Source organism: Aspergillus aculeatus (assembly GCF_001890905.1).
Source record: "Aspergillus aculeatus ATCC 16872 unplaced genomic scaffold ASPACscaffold_8, whole genome shotgun sequence".
NCBI lineage: Eukaryota > Fungi > Ascomycota > Eurotiomycetes > Eurotiales > Aspergillaceae > Aspergillus > Aspergillus aculeatus.
This window is the reverse complement of record NW_017962983.1, coordinates 398,966-421,011: the sequence shown is the minus strand read 5'-3', so window position 1 is coordinate 421,011 and position 22,046 is coordinate 398,966. Positions and strand designations below refer to the sequence as shown.

The 22,046-nt window shown below is 53.4% G+C and overlaps 7 protein-coding genes across 7 annotated transcripts; 5 read left to right on the top strand and 2 right to left on the bottom strand.

The window, feature by feature from the left end:
* The first annotated feature begins 1,711 nt into the window (after positions 1-1,711).
* On the top strand, positions 1,712-7,430 carry ASPACDRAFT_119329 (putative ABC bile acid transporter). Its single transcript, XM_020196239.1, has 2 exons — positions 1,712-2,211; positions 2,282-7,430. Exons 1-2 carry the CDS (start codon positions 2,147-2,149, stop codon positions 7,206-7,208), a joined length of 4,992 nt encoding a protein of 1,663 aa, XP_020056037.1. The 5' UTR covers positions 1,712-2,146; the 3' UTR covers positions 7,209-7,430.
* Positions 7,431-7,762: 332 nt separating this feature from the next.
* On the top strand, positions 7,763-9,133 carry ASPACDRAFT_1856274 (uncharacterized protein; the record flags this gene model as incomplete). Its single annotated transcript, XM_020197480.1, has 4 exons — positions 7,763-7,849; positions 7,941-8,228; positions 8,400-8,726; positions 8,858-9,133. The coding sequence occupies 4 exons, from the start codon at positions 7,763-7,765 to the stop codon at positions 9,131-9,133; spliced, it is 978 nt and encodes a 325-aa protein (XP_020056036.1).
* A 2,394-nt stretch (positions 9,134-11,527) lies between these two features.
* Positions 11,528-12,295, top strand: ASPACDRAFT_60528 (uncharacterized protein; the record flags this gene model as incomplete). Its single annotated transcript, XM_020203567.1, has 1 exon — positions 11,528-12,295. The coding sequence occupies one exon, from the start codon at positions 11,528-11,530 to the stop codon at positions 12,293-12,295; it is 768 nt and encodes a 255-aa protein (XP_020056035.1).
* A 691-nt stretch (positions 12,296-12,986) lies between these two features.
* ASPACDRAFT_43321 (uncharacterized protein) lies at positions 12,987-16,036 on the bottom strand (the record flags this gene model as incomplete). The annotated part of the gene is made up of 6 exons (XM_020201231.1): positions 12,987-13,213; positions 13,280-13,695; positions 13,779-14,811; positions 14,869-15,162; positions 15,222-15,749; positions 15,904-16,036. The coding sequence occupies 6 exons, from the start codon at positions 16,034-16,036 to the stop codon at positions 12,987-12,989; spliced, it is 2,631 nt and encodes an 876-aa protein (XP_020056034.1).
* Positions 16,037-16,291: 255 nt separating this feature from the next.
* Positions 16,292-17,920, top strand: ASPACDRAFT_119325 (SDR family NAD(P)-dependent oxidoreductase). Its single transcript, XM_020196238.1, has 3 exons — positions 16,292-16,564; positions 16,632-17,093; positions 17,180-17,920. The coding sequence occupies exons 1-3, from the start codon at positions 16,507-16,509 to the stop codon at positions 17,473-17,475; spliced, it is 816 nt and encodes a 271-aa protein (XP_020056033.1). The 5' UTR covers positions 16,292-16,506; the 3' UTR covers positions 17,476-17,920.
* On the bottom strand, positions 17,186-19,463 carry ASPACDRAFT_1901081 (putative amidase). The gene is made up of 2 exons (XM_020198761.1): positions 18,674-19,463; positions 17,186-18,613 (listed from the first exon to the last, which is right to left on the bottom strand). Exons 1-2 carry the CDS (start codon positions 19,353-19,355, stop codon positions 17,664-17,666), a joined length of 1,632 nt encoding a protein of 543 aa, XP_020056032.1. The 5' UTR covers positions 19,356-19,463; the 3' UTR covers positions 17,186-17,663.
* A 780-nt stretch (positions 19,464-20,243) lies between these two features.
* ASPACDRAFT_52349 (putative neutral amino acid permease) lies at positions 20,244-21,852 on the top strand (the record flags this gene model as incomplete). Its single annotated transcript, XM_020202606.1, has 3 exons — positions 20,244-20,427; positions 20,492-20,921; positions 21,000-21,852. 3 exons carry the CDS (start codon positions 20,244-20,246, stop codon positions 21,850-21,852), a joined length of 1,467 nt encoding a protein of 488 aa, XP_020056031.1.
* Between the last annotated feature and the right edge of the window lie 194 nt (positions 21,853-22,046).

The window sequence follows — 22,046 nt, the reverse complement described above, 5'->3', positions numbered from 1 at the left end:
TCTCTCCGCAGAGTTTTTTCTGCCATGAGCCACCTCGACCGAGCGAAACCTACCTTATACGTACTTGAAGTAAAACCCGAACAAATAGGCGGGTTCCTTACCCATGACAATCAAGCTCCGAGGCAATGCCGCTGTTTTCAAGCATTGATAAGATACAATTCGGAAGGGTCTTCAAAGTCAGCTTAGTCAGGCACCAAAGGTGGGAAAGACACCCCAGGGCGGCCACTCACAGTGTAGAAACAGATGAGCAATTACTGATGCTCATTGGTTTTTCATAGCTTAAGAGGAGAACAAACAGTGGGGGCTTGAGAGGGGGAAAAGCAGCCCTTCGAGTGGGGAAAAGTCGCTGTAGTCTTATTTAGGACTACTTTGGACCAGCTGGTTCAGTTATCATCGTGTTCGTGATATCATTACGGCATCGTCCCCAGCAATCCTGGTGAAATCCTCTATTCCCGGCGGTTCTCTGGAGACTGACCGACGGAGTTCCTAAGGCGTACCTTAACCTGAAGGGCTCCTGGATGGACAAGACATGCCACTGAGTCAAAGGCACAAATCATCTTCCAGCCGCCTTGCTGCTCCTGCTGTTCCTCGCTGCTTATCTCTCGGATGATAAAGAAGGGCGCCCCATCAGACTCAGATTACGAAATTAGCTAACTATCCCATTTTCAGACGCCGACGCCTGTCAAGTGATGACCTTCCAGAGCTTGACTCACAGCTCCAAGCGAAATTTGATAACAGCCAAGCGCGCATGACGAATCAACCGCGTCAATTACAAAAAAAGGTCAAAGGGTCGAGTTTGTCAGTCGAGTCGGTGTGACCGGCAAGGGGTAAGTTATGCAGCATGCACGGACAGCCCGACAGCCCTCGCATGTCCCTATCTTCAAATCCCTCTCATTCCTCTATTTTCCATGAAAATTTGGTTTCGATGAGAAGTAAAGAAGAGGTCTGTGGGTAGGAAGTTCGAGACCGTGTTCTTCGTAGCTTTCTTCGACGATAGGAAAAATCTAGAGCTTGTCGACTGCGGAACGAACCCTAGAGTTCTCACAAATCTGGGGACATCTGCCCTAAGACTCCAAGAGAAAGCGAAGATAAAATCCTTTAAGATCGCACCTGGCAAAGTGGATCCACCCGCCAGAAAGAGGTGGTTGAGATAAAGTAATTTGATTTGATTTGTGATACATCAATTCCACTGGACGCATCGGGGATGCACGCATCTGATAATGACTGGATGACAAGGAAAACAAAAGAAGTCTGCATGTTTTGCCCATGTCTTGCGTGCAATGTCAGCATCGCGTGAAGGGCTGATGGAGGGTTGACCATGGATCCAGAAGAGTCATAAAAGTAACAGAAATATAGTATTTATCCTGGCGAATACCGAGCCATCGTTGGTGAAACACCACTAGTAGAATTGGGTGTAACGGCAGCAATACTAACTCACTTTTGTCGCAACGTGGGAAGCCTGGAAGGCAATCGGATTAGTTTACTGGAGGTCTGGAATATTCGTTGCGGGCGGAGGAAAAGAAGCCTCCACTGCTATTTTTCTAGTTTTTCCAGGGCAAGTTAAGAGGCTGACTAGGGGGTAGGAGACTAACTAACGAGTCTTAACGAACTAGTAGTCTAGTAGGTTAGCCGGTGGACTGCTGTGTAGCCTGCCGGGCTGTTCTCCACGGGCTGTCCCACTCGCTCGGCGTCCGCCTGCTGCTCGTCATCGCCGCATTTCTGCCTTCCTGGTCTTCCACCCTTCCTCTCCTTCCCCCTCCCAGTTTCTCTATCTCTCTCTTTCTCTCTTTCCCTCCACCTTCACTCCCTACTCTCGCCTCCTCTCTCCTGCAACAACCTATATTATCGTCGAGGTCGTGCTATGTTGCTAGCCTCCTCGCGATCATCGTTGCTGTATAATTGCGCCCGTGCCTAACCGTTGCTCTCGTGGAAAAGTCGGCTACATCGCTTTTCTCCGCCTTCCCGTTCGGCGATGCTAGGCTTGTCCTGCATCTATATGCCGTGACGTTGTCTCTCTAGCCACTATACAGGACGCCTTCTCGTCTAACAATTGCTGGCTAGGCTAATCAGTCTATATTTCGAATTCAGCACACAAGCGCATGATCTGTGCAGCTCCTCTGTTTCGACCGTTCTTCGTCTACCAATAATGGGGGTGGAATGCCATGGCCCAATCTGGGCCGGTGATGACCTCTCTCGTTGCTTCCAACGCAAGTACGTTGAATTTCTTCCGGCCCGTGTAGGGCGCTGTGCCAGAATATAAACTAACAAGCCATAATTCTAGCTACCTACAAGTTATTCTCCCGCTCGCGGCCTGCGGGCTCTCTCTAGTTCTCATCGTGCTCCGCGTTGCATACGGTTATCTATTTTCTCGCAGAGGGGTTTCATACAAGATCTTGGTGAACAATGAAGAAGATGAGGATACGACAACCACGGCTATCGGGGACGATGAGGAAGGGGAAACAGATCCAATGCTGAGTAAAGCAACGCAAAGCGAGGTGCCTCACTTCGAAGTGGATCGCCCACGGGGCGAGATTGCCGTTATATCTTTAGAAATCCTCGCGCTTGCGGGAGAAGTGGCGGTCTTTGTTGCTGTTCTATCTACAGATGCTTGGGGTCGTCAGGGCTCTCTCCCAGCCATTGCGAAGCTAGTTTCATGGTCCTATATATTATTCCTGGCATTGGTCCGGCTGCTCCTATCGACGCTGGACCTCCACTCTTCTCCTCGGCTCTGGAACCATACTACGGCTTTGTATGGGCTGCAATGGCTATTTACCGTCTTCATTTTCCGATCTGCCGTCATCCACCCACTTTCCAAGCGCGCCTTGACCTTCAGTTCGATTGAATTCGCCTTGTCGACTATCCTTTTACTGGTTGCAGTGACCACCCGCAGAGGGAACAAGTCTGTCCTCGTTTCGCATGAGGACGGCCTGGAGCCCGCGAGACATCCCACGGCCAGCTTGCTCTCGCTTGCTACCTTCGGATGGCTGGACTCCTTGATCCTCAAGGGCTACAGACAGCCCCTGGAACTCGACGATGTCTGGGACTTGACTGCGTCTCAAAAAGCCGCCACTGTGCTGGAGGACTTCCGACGCAGGCACTATCAAGGTGCTCTCTGGTGGAAGTTGGCCCGCTACTTTTACGGTACGCTTCTTTACCAGGGCGCCTGGACGATCTTCTCAAATTGCTTCACGTATCTGCCCACTATCTTGCTTAGAGCGATCCTTCAGTATGTCGAGGATCCACGATCGACCACAGCAAATGCAGCCTGGCTATACGCCATTCTTCTGTTCTGCTCCGGAGCCATTCAGGGTATTGCTGACGGACAAGCCCTCTGGATTGGACGCAAACTCGGCGTCAAAGTCCGTGCCATCATCATTGGCGAGATCTACGCCAAGGCTCTGCGGAGAAAGGCTGGCTCGACTGTTGAAACCGCCCCTAAGAAGGTTTCTGAGGCGGATGACGACAAGAAAAAGAAGGGCGGCCTGTTCTCCTTTGGTCGCAAGAACAAGAAGAAGGCGACTGCTGACCCTGAAACGAACGGTACCACAGCGAAAGATTCCAAGGAAGCTGACGAAAAGCAATTGGCCAACGTTGGTACTATTATCAACCTGATGGCCATTGACTCTTTCAAGGTTAGCGAAGTTGGCGCCTACCTGCACTTCCTCTGGGCCAGTGTGCCTACTCAGATTATCATCGCTGTCACCCTTCTCTATCGTCTTCTGGGCCTGAGCTCCTTTGCTGGAATCGTGATTATGGTGCTCATGCTACCTGTGAACCTCATCATTGCCAAGCAATTCTCAAAGGTTCAGAAACAGATTCTGAAGGGAACCGATGCTCGTATCCACAGCACAAATGAGATTCTGCAAAACATTCGGATCATCAAATACTTTGCGTGGGAGCAGCGTTTCCAGGATATTGTCAACGAAAAGCGCAAGACCGAGTTGAAGGCTCTCCGATTCCGCTACATTATCTGGTCTTCAGCAGCTACCGTCTGGTACGGCACGCCAATTCTGATCACATTTGCCTCTTTCTTCTTGTACACGGTGGTGGAAAAGAAACAGTTAACACCTTCAATCGCGTTCCCCGCATTGTCCATGTTTTCTCTGCTGCGTGTGCCTTTGGATCAGCTAGCAGATATGGTGGCACACGTGCAGGAATCCAAAGTCTCGCTCGATCGTGTTGATGAATATCTCAATGAGGACGAGACTGAGAAGTATCGTCTGCTTGATCACGAGGAATCGCCTGGGGAGCCAGCTAAGATCGCACTGGAGAAGGCTACTCTCAGTTGGGGTGCTTCCAAGACGGGATATTCCGATGACCCATCGGACGATGCCAAAGACAATTTCCGCCTGATCAACATGGATGTGTCGTTCAAGGTTGGCAAGCTGAATGTTATCACCGGCGCTACTGGGTCTGGAAAGACGTCTTTGCTTATGGCTTTGTTGGGTGAGATGAAACTGCTGGAAGGAAGGGTCTATCTCCCTGGCGGCACTGCGAATCGCGCGGAACTTCCCGTGGATCCGCAGACGGGTCTCATCGAGAGTGTTGCGTACTGCGCACAGGAAGCTTGGCTTGTGAACGCTACCGTAAAGGAAAATATTGTGTTTGCATCCCCCTTCGACCAACGCCGGTACAATGCTGTGATCAAGGCATGTGCTCTGGAGAGAGATCTCCAGATTCTCGACGCTGGGGATCAGACTCTCGTGGGCGAAAAGGGCATCAGCTTGTCAGGCGGTCAGAAGCAGCGGATATCCCTCGCCCGTGCGGTCTACAGCAGAGCTCGCCATTTGCTCTTGGATGATTGTTTGAGTGCCGTGGACTCGCACACCGCCAAGCATATCTTCCGTCAGGCCCTGACTGGCCCTCTTATGATGAACCGATCCTGCATTCTTGTGACGCATAACGTCGCTCTGACTGTCCCTCAAGCAGATTATGTGCTTGTCCTCAACAACGGGAAAATCGCGGCACAGGGTCCTCCGGATGAGGTGGCAGCCTCGGGTGCCTTGGGTGATGAGCTCCTTAAGTCTCGGCCGACATCCAGGGCTAGCACTCCGCGTCTTTCTCGCAGACCCTCGGATGCCGAGGAACAACAAGACGAGAACCACGCGAACGGCTCGGCAGTCAATGGCACCACCGCGAAGATCTCAGAAGGGAAAGACGACCCTTCCAAACTCAATGAGTCCAAAACGACGGGCAGCATCAAATGGTCTACGATTAAGATGTATCTACTTTCCATGGGCTCTTGGTCCTACTGGCTTGTTGCTGTTCTAGTGTTCTGTCTGCAACAACTAGGATCGGTCTCTACCAACATCTGGATCAGGCAATGGGCGAACTCGTATCAGACCCAGGGCGCTGGACAGGAGGATGCTGGCGATTATGCGGCGGTGGCCAACTTCAAAATGCCGTCGTTCAATGCTGGCGGTGTTCCCCGTACCTCGGTTTTCAGCGCACCCCAATTCAGCACCCGTAAGAATGACGGGGCTGACAACGATGTGAACATCACGTACTACCTTGGTGTTTACGCGCTGTTGGGTCTTTCCTTCGTCCTGATCTCCCTGCTCAGAGAAGCCGTCCTTTTCTGGGGCTCTCTGCATGCTTCGTTCACCATCCATCAACGTCTCTTGAGGTCCGTGATTCATGCTAAGTTCAAGTTCTTTGACTCGACCCCTCTTGGCCAATTGATGAACCGCTTCTCCAAGGATGTCGAGGCCGTTGACCAGGAAGTTGCTCCTGTCGCAATTGGCATGCTCCACAGTCTTGCATCTGTCATCATGATTGTGATCCTGATCTCAGTCATCACCCCCGGCTTTTTGATCGCTGGCATTTTCATCACGCTGATCTATGTCGCTCTTGGTGCTGTCTACGTGAACTCTTCTAGGGATTTGAAAAGACTGGAATCTGTACAGCGAAGCCCGTTGTATCAGCAGTTTGGCGAGACCTTGAATGGTATTGTGACCATCCGTGCCTATGGTGACGGACCGCGATTCATTGTTGATAACCATCGTCGGATCAATGCCTACAACCGGCCTCATATCTACCTCTGGGCCAGCAACCGCTGGCTTGCCCTGCGCGTTGACGTCACTGGAGCTTTGGTCTCTTTCTTCACGGCTATCTTCGTCCTTGCGAATGTTGGGAAGATCGATGCCGGTGCTGCTGGACTTTCTCTGACATATGCGGTGACGTTCACTGACAATGTCCTTTGGCTCGTCCGGCTGTATTCTGAGGTCCAACAAAACATGAATTCGGTGGAGCGAGTCAAGGAGTATCTTGATGTGGAACAAGAGGCTGATGCTGTCATTGCCGACTCCAGACCGCCGGCTCAGTGGCCCAGTGGCGGCTCGGTCGAATTTGCCAATTATACCACGCGGTACCGGTCTGACTTGGATCCTGTTCTCCGGAATGTTTCGTTCACGGTACAGCCTGGCGAGAAGGTGGGCATTGTCGGTCGTACGGGTGCTGGAAAGAGTTCTCTTGCCCTTGCGCTGTTCCGCGGCCTTGAAGCCGAGAAAGGACGCATCATCATCGACAACGTGGACATCAGCAAGATTGGTCTCCGCGACTTGCGCGAAGCGATCACTATCGTTCCTCAGGACCCTACTCTCTTCACGGGCACCATCCGGACCAACCTTGATCCCTTCAATCTCTTCACTGACGAACAGATTTTTACGGCTCTGCGGCGCGTCCATTTGATCGGCCCAGGAACCTCGGGCACTGCTACACCCACGACGAGTAGTACTGTTGCGGAGCCCAGTGCAAACGGAGTCACCAGCAGTACTGTCCTTGACAACAAGAATATCTTCTTGAACCTGGAGACTGCCGTTTCCGAGTCTGGGTCGAACCTGTCTCAAGGTCAACGCCAGCTTCTATGCCTTGCTCGTGCCCTTCTCAAGAACCCGAAGGTGCTGATGATGGACGAAGCCACTGCGTCGATTGACTACAATACCGACTCGAAGATCCAGGAGACGCTACGCGAGCTCCGGGAGAGCACGATCATCACGATCGCTCACCGCTTGCAAACCATCATTGACTACGATAAAGTGCTGGTGCTTGACCATGGTCAAGTCATTGAGTTCGAGCACCCGTGGACGCTGATCAATCGCGAAGATGGTCTCTTCCGCAGCATGTGCGAGAACAGTGGAAATATGGATGGTCTTCTGGAGGGTGCCAAGAGGGCCTGGGAGAGTAGAAGTGGGGACACCTCGACATAGACTGCATATTATTGAATCATGTATCAGTTGCGGGGGATGATCAACATTCTCATTACATACATCCGCTGATGTTCTTTTCATTGTGAATTTTTCCTCTGCACTGGGGCCATAAAAGTTATGGTACATAATTATCTCTAGGCATGTGTCTATTTACATCGCTGTATGTGTTTTATTGTTTACATATATGGTAGAAAATCAACTCGATTGTTTGATCATTCTTGCTGGTATGTTTCACCAATGACTTCTGTAGTAAATGTAATTGTCTCGGAGTTCTCTGTTTGACGGGGCGTGGTCATCTGGAGGTGATGCTGGGAATGACCGTGGACGCCGGGAAGTGAGATCGGGCTGGGAATAAATGCCGCATAATGAGTGGTACTGTTCACGAACCGACCAATGGGAGTCCAGCTACTATACTTTTCAAAGTATACAGCCCATGTCAGCAACCTCAAGCCCTGAGACTACGTCCGTATACTTAAGGCGGGATTCGTCTCCCTCTTCACCATGCACTATCCTCAACCACATCGTGCCATGCCAATCCCCAGAACAACAACAACATGTCCAGACCGAAGGTCCTATTGATCGGCGCCACCGGCAACACAGGCGGTAGCATCCTGGCCGCCATGCTAGCTGCCGACCAATTTGTATCCATCCACCCATCCATCCATCCTATCCATTCAGCGTATGAATTGGAAGTATCCAAGCCCGCTAACTATGCACCGCAAACCAAAACAGGACATCGAACTCCTCATCCGGCCGACCTCCGTGCCCAAACCCGCCGTGCAAGCCCTCCTCCAGCGCGACAACCTGTCCCACCGCGTGGTGGACCTCGACCTCCCCGAGGACGCCCTCGTGCCCGCGCTGGCCGGCATCGACATCCTGATCAGCACGCTCGGCCCGGCCACCGTCGCGCAGGAGAAGACCCTCGTGCGCGCCGCCAAACGCGCGGGCGTGCAGCGCTTCGTCCCGAGTTCGTGGGTGACCGTTGCCCCGCCGCGGGGGGCGATGCTTTTGCGGGAGGAGGTTGGTGTCCCCTGGCTCACTTGGCCTTTGTCTATACCTACCTAGCCTGATCCCTGAGCCTGCGTCTACACCAATTTACCTACCCCCCACCCCAAATCCCTCTAAACATACAAACCCCCACCCCCTCACCCCCAACCCTCAAAAGCAACCCCGATTAACAGGCAGGAACAGAAAGAAGCAATCCTCACCGAGCTCCGCGCCCAAGAAATGGACTACACGGTCATCGACGTGGGCTACTGGTACCAGCTCTCCCTACCCGTCGTCCCCTCCGGCCGCCTCTCCTACGCCATCCCGGTGCCCTCGACCACCATCCACGGCGACGGCACCGCGCCCACCATCCTCACCGATCTACGGGATATCGGCCGCTTCGTGGTGCGCATCGTCGCGGACCCGCGCACGCGCAATCGGTCCGTGTACACGTGCTCGGCCGTGTTATCTGAGAATGAGATCTTTGGGATCGTGGAGGCGGTTTCGGGGGAGAGTGTTGGGAGGTTACATGTATGTTCCCTTTTCCCCTCCCGGTGGGGCTGGTATGGGTCTTGCTGTTGAGTTGAGATTGAGTGGATTTGGAGCTGGGGTATGCATGCGTTGGTTGTGGGATACTGGGCTGACGAAAAGGCGGAGGGCAGGAATCCGAGGAAGAGACCCTCCACCACGCCGACCAAGCGCTCGCGGAGCTGGCCGCGGATCCCACCGATTTCTGGAAACGGGCGCAGGTGTACCTGGCGCAGTACCGGTGCAGCAAGTACGTGCGCCGCGAGAATACACCCCAGAAGGCGGCGGAGCTGGGGTATCTGGATGCCAGGGTGTTGTATCCGGATCTGGAGACGGTGGGGTTCGGGGAGTTTGTGGGGGAGGTGCTTGCGGGACGGGGGAGGAATCCTTATCCTCGGTCTGGTCTTTGATATTGATTTTGGGGGGGGGAGGTTGGTGGGTATATGTTGTGGTGTTTTTGCTGGGGAACTTATTACGTGGATGGGATCTTCCTTGGCTGGCTAAGTTGTAATCTGTTCGAAATCTCACTTAGTAATTCAAGGCTAGAACTCAGAGGACCATAGTCTGTGAAATCATTTACAGGGCGAGTGCATTATAAGTTCAGTTCCCCTAAATCAGTTATATACATATGAACTGCTTTTTTTTCTTTTATCATCTGCTTCATAATCTTATAGTGTTTTTTGGGTGTTATGGAGAACCATCTGTCGCCGAGTAGAATATTATTCAGCTCTTTTATAATAATATACTTAATGCCCACAGAATTTGCCTTTTGTAAATACTATCCATACACCTCTGGTGTGCAGATATTAATATAGGCGAAGAAGATAGTCCAAAATAGCTGCTTTGCTTGCTATAGTATGGTATTCAAATACTGTACTTGAATATGAAAATTGTTTAAGAACACACTTTCCATCGCTGAACATGGCCTCAAACACCTAATTGAATCCATTCCCTAATAGCTTTAAAAAGGTGTAAAGATCAGATATCGAATGGCGTCTGGCTCTAAAGTGCGGATACCTCAAATTCAAGAAATTATTCCGAAAGATGAAGATGTTTATCAAATCTTTGAAAGATTAGTTTTAGCAGAAATGCTGTTACCTAAGCACTTACATTCATCGTCCTGAAGTATACTGGAAAGATTTATTATAGAATGTAGTATCTGATTTTGGCCTACATGTTGTTGTCGAGGAACCCGCGTGCTGCGGTTTGTTAGGCTTATCAAAGTAGAAAGCTGGAGGCTTATAAAGAGCCCAACAACTTTCGTGTGGTAACAGAATACTTCTTTATCTGATGGCTTTTGCAGTGATATGAGAGTGATATGAAAAAGGAGCAACAGAAAGGGGTATCTGGCGCTTGTTGTACTGTATTTAATAGACTTGCTTTGGAGGACCGTTCCACAGGGCTTAATTTAAAGGGCGATTCATCCCGTGTCGGATGAACAACAACATCTGAAGACGCCGGTCATCACTTCTAGAACACTTATTTCTGAGGCGGGAAAAAGATTAGGCCCTGTTTTGTACAAGCTTCAGCTCTTCAAACGAAATAAAGCTTCTCGGTCATGGTCACGCTTTTCAGATAGTTTCTTCTTAGCTAGGGTTATTTCTAGCCCTTTTGCTAGGTAAGTCTACATGACATGCCAGTGGTATAAGATCTACCTCTTCGGGCAATCGTGGTATGCCTCGGGGCTCAGCTTTCTGAAGACTCCACTAAGGTTAGCTCAATCTGGTAGAAAATGACATCGACCCCCCCGGAAGCACGTGACCTTCCCCTTCCCGGGGGGGCATAAATCCCCAAGGGTATCAACCCGAACCAGCCTAGCGCAGACACCTTAAACTCTCCTCTGCAGACCTAAAATCCCCCCCCCCCGGACGATCCGGAAGGATATGGAGCCCAGGCTCAGGTGGACGATCACGCAGACTGACAGTAGCTGCAGATCCTGCACTATCAACGCTGCTGTTCTACCACTCTCACTCCAAATACAGTAACCAGAATAGGAAGGGAGAGACGTGCAGGGGCTAGCACAGCCCCCGCCGTACAATCTCTCAGCCTAGAATGTACAGTACTGCACAGCAATGCGATTACGCTCTCGACTTCGACCTTTCCCATCCGTTCCGGACGGATGATATCACCATCCACCGTGCAAAACTCCCATTCTGACAGCAGCATATCTCCCGGGCGGTTCCTACTTCCGTCAAGGTCCGGTGAAATATTTTTCATTTATTACTGTCAATCCTATAGATGTTCTTTCTATGATCTCACACCCAACCATAAGTGAAAGACAAACTTCGACATCCACCCGTCGAACCCTGGAAGAACACCAGTTCGCTAGAGCACGGGGGCTGGTGGGGATTGTCGCCCCCGTTTCCCCCCTATCATCACCTCTAAATTAGGCCAGATGATGTTGAGATACCCACCCCGCCCAAACCTCCGACCCCCGTTCGGGGTTGCCCGGCGGCGGGGAAGCGGGAAATGTCATGATGCAAATCCAGTGGAGGGAAGCCCATTCCGCCTCGATGCTTGAATGACCGCGCGTCGTGCACGCTCGGAGACTGAGGGTTCCACACCCATCATCATATCGTTGCATCTGCTTGCGAATTTTGACGACACTCTAGACTTCGGCGAACGGTGCTGGAAACCTTGTTGCGCTGGCGGAACCGCGCAGCTACCCACCGACCACATATAAGTATATCACGGGGGGGATCTCTCTTCTACCAGACATCCACCCTTCGCTCCAACACTGCTCGAGCTCAGAACAGACCGGCAAGAAAAAACCTTCCACTCCCACAGTATACACCCATCGAACCATGCGCTTCATCGCGACAATTGGCCAGCTGCTCCTCGCCGGAGTAGCTCTGGCACAGAGCAACTCGAGCTGCTCGCCCTCTTCCTCGGATGCTCAGGTCGTCGAGTACGGCTGGGCGCTCTCGTACTTCCTGGACCGCTACTACAACCAGGTCCCGCTCAACCAGACCTTCCTGCAGAGCGCAACCAACGACTCCGACGCCGAATACTACCCCAACTTCCAGGGGATCCAGCGCCTGAACCGCCTGGGGACGCGTGCCGTCCAGCAGCTCGGGTCTAAGATTTCCGGCTTCACGGCTCCCAACTGCAGCTTCACCTTCCCCAATGCCAGCAGCGCCGAGAGCTTTGTCGAGAATGCCTTGACCCTCGAATCGACCGTCGCTGGCGCTTACATCGCCCTGGCTGGCTACACCCAGGCTCCTGAGGTGTCCTTCCTGTGGGCCCGCCTGGCAGCTGAGCACACCGCGCACGCCTACTATCTGGCCAGCAACCTGGAGGACATCCTCTTCCCGGCCAACAGCTCCGGTCTGGTCCCCGCCTACAGCCCGGCCTATGTGCTGTCTTCCGGTAGCCAGAAGGGCAAGCTGGGCCGCTACCTCGGCAGCTGTGTCTCAGCGCCTCCCGCACCCTGCGGCCAGACCTTATTCATCGGTCCTCTCGGCGCCACCCTGGCTCCCAACGTGTCTGCCAGTGCTGCGGCCGCGAGCTCGGCTTCGCTTTCCGCTTCAGCGACCCCTTCTCCCAGCTGGGCGAAGAGATCTCTCTTCTAAGCAAGTGGAAGGTACTACATCCGATCAACTTCGCCTATGTCGATGCTATCCCCAGGGATCACCAATATATCGGTTCAAGGCGATGATCGTAGAACGAGAAAGTTTGGATAGTGATTGGGTGGAACGGCAATATCTGTGGCCTATTCCTGTAATCTTATTTCTTAATTATTAGCATTCCGACTTTTGTGAATTGAAGTTAAGACCAAGACCAAGCACTTTTGCTGCCTAGGTCCGGAATTATCCTCTTGTCTATTGAATCCGAGTAGCTCCGGCGGAATGATGATCTATGCCGGGAAGAACTAGTACCCCTCTTCGAAGAAGGGAAGCTTTCGTTGACATGACTTCATTTCCGGTGTAGTTATTGCCTCTGGCCGGTTCTGTACAACTGTATGAGATCATCCGGCAGTCAAGTCCCGGGCAAGCCGAGCTGTCCATTCTTCCTAATAGAGGAGTCAGGATAGGCATACCGGTACTTCCGGCACTGAGGAGTATTTTTAGAACTAGTCTCATAATGTAGATGCCCACATTAAAGGATGGTGCACAACCTGTTCACCGAGCCACCATTCTTCACGTGAACAGGCAACGCTGGTTCCGGTGTCAATGCTATCTCTGGAATCTGCGCTCGCGCTTAATTGTGTTGGGAATGGTATTGATCTTCCGTTCGGATCCGTTCATAACCGTATGCAAGCAATTACTCCGGTCGAATCAGGTCCAAGTATTGCTCCAAGCTCTCGCCCATCACATTGATGAAGGGCCACTGTGTATTCTTCCGAAACAGACGAGCCCACAGCTGTATGACTGCCAGGCCAAGACTGGTAGGGTCAAGACCCGGAAAAGTCTCGTCTTTATCTGGGTCCAAGGAATCATAAGCCTCTTGGACGATACAGCGTGTCCAATGCAGTATGCGGCTTTCATTGCCTATTTGAGTTGGATGTCAGTATACGTAAGGTAGAAAATTATTCTGGGTTATAACTGGGCCCGTACTGCTCAAACTTTGAGTGCCGCCGGTTTCCGCCAGCGACAGCAGCCATTTGCTGAGCAAGACCGCACATTCAAGACTGGCAATTGAATGACGAACGCTCCAGAAGAAAGCTTGACTGCGGGCCACGTGGTCAATGCCCAGTCGTACTGGCACGCTCAAGGCGTGTGCCGCATAGATGAGCGCAGGTGTCAATTGGTAGCTTCGGCTAGGGCGAGGCGACCGATGCAGCGCCGCAGCGATACGATATGGATCTCGCGTTTCGAGTTGACGATAAGCCCCTAGGTTCAGCGACAAGCGAACGTACGCTAGACCTAGAAATGAGCTAGATGTGAAAGGGATCGGACCGTTCTCGTTATGAGGGTCGAGGCTCGATTCGGGTGCTTGTTGCCAAACTGATGTCCAGGTTCGTAGAGCTCTCCTGTGGCGAGATTCGCGGTCAGTAAACCTGATATGAATTTTCGGGCCTCTCAATGTCATTTAAAATGCAGATCATGAACGTACTCGAGTTTGTTCAATTCCTCTGTTGGAAGAGAAAATGAATGGTCACCATTTGGTATGGAGAGCTCGCTCACGAGGTGTATGCGTTGAAGAAGACCGTGAAGAAGGATGTAGTTGCCGAGGGGCGCGGGAATCGGCTCCAGCGGCACTGGATGTCGTGCTGGTTGCAGCAACAAGGCAAGTGCGTCCTGGAAGAACAGCTGCTGGGAGCCGACTTCTTTCTGCGCAGCCTCCCATTCGTGAGCCGTCGCTGCGTTCCATTCTTTGGTAGAGCACGGGAGGCGCAAGTGAACCTCACTGCTGCGCAATACCGGGTAAATGTTATAGGCTATGCTATGGATGTGAACAAAACAGAAGGAGATAAAGCGAGTGCGTCGGATGGATTCCTCCTCGGCCCACTCGTGCCATTGCAATGGGCCGTGTCTTGGAGCAGCGATGATGTTCTCTGCCAGACCAAATTCCCGAAGACATCGGACAAGCAGATTCTGCAGGCCGAATGCCTCCTGAACGAGCTCAGCCTTCTCCCAAGTGGAGTATCCCATGAGGGCTAGCAGAGTGCGGATGGTTTCGAGTTGCCTCCACGCACTCATTCCCGTAGCGAACTCGGCAGGTGGGAGAGGGGATGCCTGGCTTGGCAGTGCAGGATCGCGAATGTGATTCAAGGGGATTTGAACGATGGTGTTATATGGCACTCCATGGGACTCTTTCGAGAGTCTGCAGAGTACAATCTCCTTGGAAGCATGAAAGAGCCGTTCTGCATTGCGGTGTTCGAACCGGTACTGGGCGCCGAGGGTCATGAAAGCCAGCACGAGCTCCGGCGCACGGTCATTAATCCGGAACGTCGGGGCATGCATGAAAGGTAGATGGGTATGGAAGCCGTCAAAGAACGACGTCAGATATCTGGTCAGTGTATGGCGCGATGGCAGGACGAAATCTGGGATCAAATAGCGAAACTCCTCCAGCGCAGCAGCCAAACGCTGTCTCTGCTCCTCTGTCACCTTCAAGGAAGAACTACTCCTGGCACTCTGCGGTGGCTCTGAGAATTCACGTCAGTATCACAGCTCGCGTACCTGCCCTCGAATGGATGACATACCATAATCGTGAACCGAGCCAAGGCTCTGATCTTCAGGCGGCACCGATGGAAGCCATGATCGGAAGGGCGAATCTCCCCGAGAAGACCTCTCAGGGATACTCCGACGTGGAGCATCCTGTTGAAGAGTATGGTTCCGGTCAATGTCTGGAACAGTAGTTGCTGGCACTGGGTTGTGCATCTGAGGCACTTCTCCAAAAGCGGGGACCCATTCGGATGGCAGTCCAATGGAGTCGAGGAAATGGGTGAAGTCTTGGAAGTGGTTCAATTCTTCCGGAAGGTATGGCATAGGTTGGGCTAGTTCTCAATTTATATCAGACTCCGTGAAGCTGGTTCCCCAGACGGCGAGTCCTTACCTGGAGCTGGAGTATGTCGGTAATTTCCAGGAAGCAAGAGCTGAGCCGCCTCGAGAACCTCCGCATCGTGACCAAGCACGCCGCTGTGCGGCGGTATACTTGGAGGAGCGTGGTTCACAGGCTCAAGCACGGGCGCTCGATCTGGCGTGATATATGACTCCCGTGGAGGTTGTTGAGGTGGCGGTGGTGGAGGTCCGGTCCATTGCTCCACATTCGGCGGGACTGAGAGAGGTGCGTCCGGGCGCGATGTCGGCGGCGGGACGATGAACCCTGGCGGCGCTGCAGCTGCAGCTGCAGCTGTTACTGGAACTGGAACTGGAACTGGAACTGGTGCTGGTGGTGCTGGTGGTACTGGAGCGGGCTCGGATGCTCGCGGGTGAGGTTGTGGTTCTACACTCTCCGTCTCAGGCTGTGAATTGGGCGATACCAAGCCATTGCCAGGATGCGCAATGTTGGTGTGTCGCTTCAACAAATCCCGGCGAGTGAAGGCTGCCCCACAAAAGCAGATATACGGTTTTTCTTTGGTATCTGCACACGCGGATAAGATTGGGGGTTAGCCATTATGCAACATCATGATCCTTGCAGGGCGTTCGACGCTAAGATATGTCGCATTGTCGCACAATTGTACTTGCAATCGCAACTGCAATTGAGGCAGGGGGGGAGCACGAAGCAAGCCACATACGAGTGCGAACGTGCCGCTCCAAATGCTCGGTACGGCGGAAGCTGCGGCCACAATGGACGCAGACCCGAGATTTGGCACCAGCAGTCGAGCGACGATTGCCCCGAACAGGCTGTGAGGGAGGCTGAGACTGCATCAAGACATTTGGAGGCGCGAGTTGGATGTGATGTGTACGGAGAAATGAGATAACCAGAGCTAGCTCTCCAATTTGGGAAATTGGAGAAGCACGAGAGCAGAAGGCAGGGCGAGCAGCAAAAAGATGGAGGGGGAGGAGTGAGAGACTTGCAAAAAGAGGAGAAAATCCAACCACAAGAGGCAAAGCGACCGACTCCAACGATTGCCGAACCCGCCGCTTCCCCCAACGCCGCCACTTTCGTCTCCACCGAGGAGTCGGCGATAAGACTCGACAGGGAAGAAGACTCCAACTGCCCTCCCATTCGATCTACCATGTACGAATATGTATAAAGGATGATGTCAGGGTGATACCGAGGGGACGAGGGGAATCATAAACAAATCCCTACATAGCATATTGTTGCTCACAACTCACTCCCTCACTTACCCCTCCACACTCTTTGAACCGTGCGATCGCCGGTCCCTCAACCAACCATGCCACGAACATATACTTTCCCCGGTGTCGCCGTCATCACCGGAGCCGGCGGAACTGGTAAACAGAACACCTCCCCAAAGATTCCTCCCTACCAGCTAGCTAACCACCCCCCGCAAATCCACAGGCATCGGCGCAGCCGTCGCAAAGAGCTTCGCCGCCGCGGGATGCGCTCGCATCGCAATCACGGATCTGAACCCGAGCTCGCTGAACGACACCCAGGAAGCCATTCTCGCGACATCCCCCAACGTCCGCCTCCTCGCCCAAGCCGGCGACATCTCCGACGAGAGCTTCGTGGAATCCTTCATCGCCGCCGTGGTATCAAAGTTCGGCCGCCTCGACTACGCAGTCAACTGCGCCGGGGTACTAGGCGACGCGCTGCGCTCGACCGAGACCTCGACCGAAATCTTCGATCGCATCACCAACATCAACTACCGGGGCTCGTGGCTGTGTTCCCGCGCGGAGCTGAGACAAATGATCGCACAGGACCCCCTGCCCTGCCAGGATGATTCGGCGTTGCGCGAGGGCCCGCGCGGGGCGGTGGTCAATATTGCCAGCCAGTTGGGGATCGTGGGACGGCCGGGGGCGCGTAAGTTCTTCTTTCACCCCAATGTTGAAATCGCGGAGTTGTTGCGTGATGGGCGCTGATTCTATTCCTTTGAATGGGGATTACAGCGGCGTACTGTGCTTCCAAGGCGGCCATTATCGCGATGACCCGTTCCGACGCCATTGACTACGCGCGGGAGGGGATCAGGGTCAACTGCGTGTGTCCCGGCGTGATCGAGACTCCCATGACCACATCCAGCGAGGAAGTCCGGGAACGACTCCGGCCGGCCGTGGAAATTGCGCCCATGAAGCGGATGGGCAAGCCCGAGGAGGTGGCTGATGCAGTGCTCTTCCTCTGCTCGAGCTTTGCGTCCTTCGTGCAGGGACATGCGCTTGTGGTGGATGGAGGGTATATTATCAATTAAGAATCATCAAAAGCTAAAAGCTAAGAAGCTATGCTCAATAACGATTGATGAACTGGTTTTCATTCGTGGTAGACAGTACGTGATATGATGAAATTGAGGTCATGAAATGTTATGTTATGTCCAATGATGATATGACTTGAAATATGTACTGTACTTGCGATTTTCCCCCTTAGAAAGTATCATCAACATCACCTCTTATCCCCTTGACTCTTCCAATCGAAATGCTGCTCCCAAGCATGCCCCACCCGAAGCACCTTAGCCTCCTGCCACAGCCCGCCGACTATTTGCATCCCCACCGGCAACTGAACCTCACCATGATCCTTAGCAGCCGCACGACCCACGGGTATCGACATAGCAGGATGGCCCGTGACATCGAAAATCGCGGTATTGATCGTGAGGCCCATACTAGGCCGGAGCGCCTCGACCGGCAGGTCGCGCGGCGAGCCATGGCGGGGGGCGACAATCGGCGTAGTCGGCATCACCACGACATCATAGACACGAAAAACCTCCTCGTAGCGGTCCCGCAGCCGGCGACCGATGTTGACCGTCTTGCCGTACAGATCGGGGAACTGGGAGGTGAGATACAGGCCGTTGATGATCACGTTCTTGGTGCTAGGGAACGCGCGCCGGAAGCCCTCGGGCGTCCAGGGGAGCCGCTCGCGCTCCATCTCGGTCAGGTGCAGGCCGCGCCGGCCGTGCGCCTGGCCCAGCAGCGTCATCGAGCCCGAGATCCGCTGCTGGATGGTCCAAATGGCCGGGCCGTGGTAGTGGTCCGGCACCGACACTTCCTCGACGACCGCGCCCAGCTCTGCGAACTTTTGCACGGCGTCCATCACGGCCTGCTTGACTGCGGGGTCGACGGTAGCGTGCTCGAACCCTTCCTTCAGATATCCCACGCGGACGCCGTCGAGTCGCCCCCCGGTTTCTTCAGTCTGCAGCGCTGTCGCGTAGGCGGTCGAGCCGGGCTGTGGGCTGCCCAGGCATCGGTCGTCGATGCCATCATAGCCGCTGATTGCGTCCAGACACAAGGCGACATCTAGCGTGCTTCGAGCAATAGGGCCGGCGTGGTCGTTGATCGCGTCTCCGCTGGCGATGCCGGTGTACGGAACAAGGCCGTAAGTCGGTTTCATTCCTACACCTGTAACCCCAGATCAGCACACATCAATAGAAGCTTAGTAGCTGATCCAAATGCACGTACAGCCACAGAAAGACGAGGGCACACGAATACTCCCTCCCTGATCCCCACCAATAGTGATATCAACCAGCCCGGCTGCGACCAACGCCGCCCCGCCCGAGGTGCTCCCACCCGACGAATAACCCTCGGCAAAAGGGTTCTCGACGATCCCCTGCGCACTCGTGTACGACGAGGTCGAGTGGCAATAATTCTCGCAGGTCGACGTTCCATGGATATCGGCCCCCGCAGCCAGTGCCCGAGTCACCACCGTGGCGTCTGTGACAGGGGTCCAGGAGGGGATGATATCGCTTCCAAGCAGCTGGGGCACGCCTGCGACCGCAATCGTGTCTTTCAAACTGATGGTTTTGCCGGCCAAGAGCCCTCCATCGGGGTTGCCTTTAATCAAAAACTTATGCGCCCATGCCTGGCCGAAGACCTGCTCTTCGGAAGAAGGTCTTCGAACGTTCTGTCGAGGGTATTGTTCGAGATCGGGGACGGGCTGGTAATCCTGGAGGTTGGAGACCGTTTCTGCACAGTCGTGCACGGCGGCCAGGAGCGTGTGAAAGTCGTCCTCCTCCTCTGGGCTGACGGAGAGGCCGAGTCTCTGGAGAAGCTGGTTTGCATCTTCCTTTTTGACTGGGTTATCTCTGTTTGGTCTTTTCAGCAAGCGAAGTCCGAGGTTAGATGGTGGTTCGGTGGTGTACATACGGCGAGATGGAGGTGAATAGAACCGACATGGTGAGTGGTGATCTCAACAAACTTTCTCGCGAACAACACAGTCCATCAACAACATATCACAATCTTGCTTGACCCCTGCAGTCATGTTAAACGAGGAATATAATTCATTCGAGGCGGGGAAACCTTTGGAAGAAGCAGAAGATTGCTCCAACTGCCAAGCCACAGGGTCTTATCGCGGTTGGGGTAAGAGGACTCCAACCAGGTTGCTGATAGACAATTGGCGCGAAATTGATCATCGTCGGCGAAAGCTTGACCCAACGATGGCTTTCTCGTAGATTGCACTGTACAGCACTGAAGTAAATGTGACATGTGTTCCTGTCGAGACATCCTGCGCCGTTCCGACCGTTGCCCACAAGCTTCGGAACTCCATTGGTGCGGAAGCTAGAGCTAAAGATGGGTCATAAATTACCTGATTTACCTAAACTGTTTGACCGGCTCAACAACCCCTTGAACATGCATGCCAGCACTGAATCACACTGCTGCTATAGCATTTACATTGATACCAAGCACTACCCCAATTCCCTATCAATCACCTTGCATAATCGATACGGCAGGGATGTCACTTACTCCAAATTGATAACATTACTCCAACTGAGGAGATAGTGAGCCGTTTGTTATCGGAACCTCCACCATTAGGTAGGAGTGAAGCCATCAATCACTACCGAATCGGACAGGGCTATCATCAAGGATAATCGATTATTGCAAGACATACCATGCCAGCCCTGCAGCTTCATGCAGCTTGATCCCGCACTCTTCATGCTTGTATAAGAATGATCGACCTCCCCCCCCCCGCATTGAAAGGGGCGTTCTTCCCCCCCTTGTTCTTGTTCACATCAGTTGAGATTCAACCACGACGATGGCAAACGAGGGCAAAGACATCAAAATCTCACCAGCGATGCCTGGTGAAGACATTGCCGTCGCAGACACCGAGCACATCAAATCCAATAATGATGGGCTTGAAGAAGTCTTCCAACAAAGCGAAGGCCAAGTGGACTTTCGGACCGTGAGCTGGATACGAGCATCAGCCATTTTTCTGAAGAGTTCGTTCCCCCTTAGCCCAAACTATCCATCGAAATCACCCACTAATCAATGACTGACACACAGTGCTCTTCGCGACCGGCATCCTCTCGATTCCTTCGGTCATGTACGACCTAGGCGCCGTCCCCGGGGCCCTCAACGTGCTCGGCTGGTGCGGTCTCAACACGTACGGCGCCCTCGTGCTCGGTGATTTCCGAGAACGCTACCCACAATGCCACACGGTCGCCGACATGGCGCAGTTGATGGGGGGTCCGATCTTCCGAGAGGTGGTAGGGTTCTTGTTCGTCATGACCTATGTAATCACGGCAGCCTCAGGGGTGATCGGGGTATCGGCGGCCTTCAACGCGCTGTCGCTGCACTCGCTGTGCACGGTGTGGTTCTCTGTAATTGCCACCGTCATCATCGCCCTCTGCGCTAGTGTGCGGAAGTTCTCCCACATCGGGTGGTTGACCTGGGTCGGGTTTTTCAGTATCCTCGCCGCGGTATTCATCATCGTGTAGGGCTTTCCCCTCCCTCTTTCCCTCTAGCCCACGCCCATCTCATTTCACAAAATGACTAACACACCCGAAAACAGCATTGGAGTAACCACCCTCGACCGACCGTCAGCGGCGCCTCAAGAAGGCCCTTTCGACCTGGGTTACCACCTAGTCGGCCACCCGACCTTCGCCGCCGGCATAACCGCCTCATCGACCATCTTCGTCTCCTCATCGGCGACCTCAGCATTTCTCCCCGTCATCGCAGAGATGCGCCCGCCCACCGCCCGGGCCTACCGGAAAGCTGTCGCTCTGTGCATGAGCTTCGTCACCGCCAGCTACCTGACCTTCAGCCTGGTTCTGTATCACTACTGCGGGAAATGGGTCGCCTCGCCGGCGCTGGGCAGTGCAGGTCCCGTCCTCAAGCGGGTGGCGTATGGCATCGCTCTTCCGGGATTGCTGGTCAGCGGAGCGCTGTACGTCCACGTCGCGGCTAAGTATCTCTTCGTCCGGGTGCTGCGCGGTTCCCCGCAGCGGAGACGACACCTCCAGGCTAACACCCCTGTGCACTGGGGTACGTGGTTAGCATGCGTTGTGGGCATGGCGGTTATAGCGTGGATACTGGCTAGTGCCATCCCGGTGTTCACATATGTATTAGCTTTGGTCGGGGCGTTAGGGTTCGCGCCGTTGGCAATCAGTTTGCCCGGGATCTGTTGGTTGTATGTGAATGTTTATCATGGTCGAGGAGACCGGGGCGAGGAGGATGGGCAATCGTGGTACAAGAGGTGGTTGAGAGTGGTGTTGATTGCAGTGCATCTTGGATTGGTGCTGCTGGGGTTGTTCATGATGGTCGGGGGAACATATGGTGTTGTGGTACAGATTCAGGAGGCGTATAGAGATGGAAGCGTGGATGGAGTGTTTTCTTGCGCGGATAACAGTGGGACGGTGTCCTGACCATTTGTTACATGTGTATATCAGAGAATGTTCGATCGCGGTTTTTTTATCTCGCATGCATATGCTCGGTAGTAGATACCCGTTGATCTAACCCGGTTAGCCATCAACTGTAGACTATTGCATAGAAACACGATAAGTTGAAATGTCTCAAGCATTAGCGTCCAGGTAGAAAGATATTATCTCATTCCCACTGC

Bases quoted from the DNA above. Each gene is read 5' to 3' on its own strand.
- ASPACDRAFT_119329 (XM_020196239.1), top strand. From the start codon at position 2,147: ATGGGGGTGGAATGCCATGGCCCAATCTGGGCCGGTGATGACCTCTCT. The intron at 2,212-2,281 runs GTACGTTGAATT...CCATAATTCTAG, and splicing joins TCTCGTTGCTTCCAACGCAA to CTACCTACAAGTTATTCTCC.
- ASPACDRAFT_119325 (XM_020196238.1), top strand. From the start codon at position 16,507: ATGCCACGAACATATACTTTCCCCGGTGTCGCCGTCATCACCGGAGCC. The intron at 16,565-16,631 runs GTAAACAGAACA...GCAAATCCACAG, and splicing joins CACCGGAGCCGGCGGAACTG to GCATCGGCGCAGCCGTCGCA. The intron at 17,094-17,179 runs GTAAGTTCTTCT...TGGGGATTACAG, and splicing joins CGTGGGACGGCCGGGGGCGC to CGGCGTACTGTGCTTCCAAG.
- ASPACDRAFT_1901081 (XM_020198761.1), bottom strand. From the start codon at position 19,355: ATGTACACCACCGAACCACCATCTAACCTCGGACTTCGCTTGCTGAAA. The intron at 18,614-18,673 runs GTACGTGCATTT...CTGGGGTTACAG, and splicing joins GCCCTCGTCTTTCTGTGGCT to GTGTAGGAATGAAACCGACT.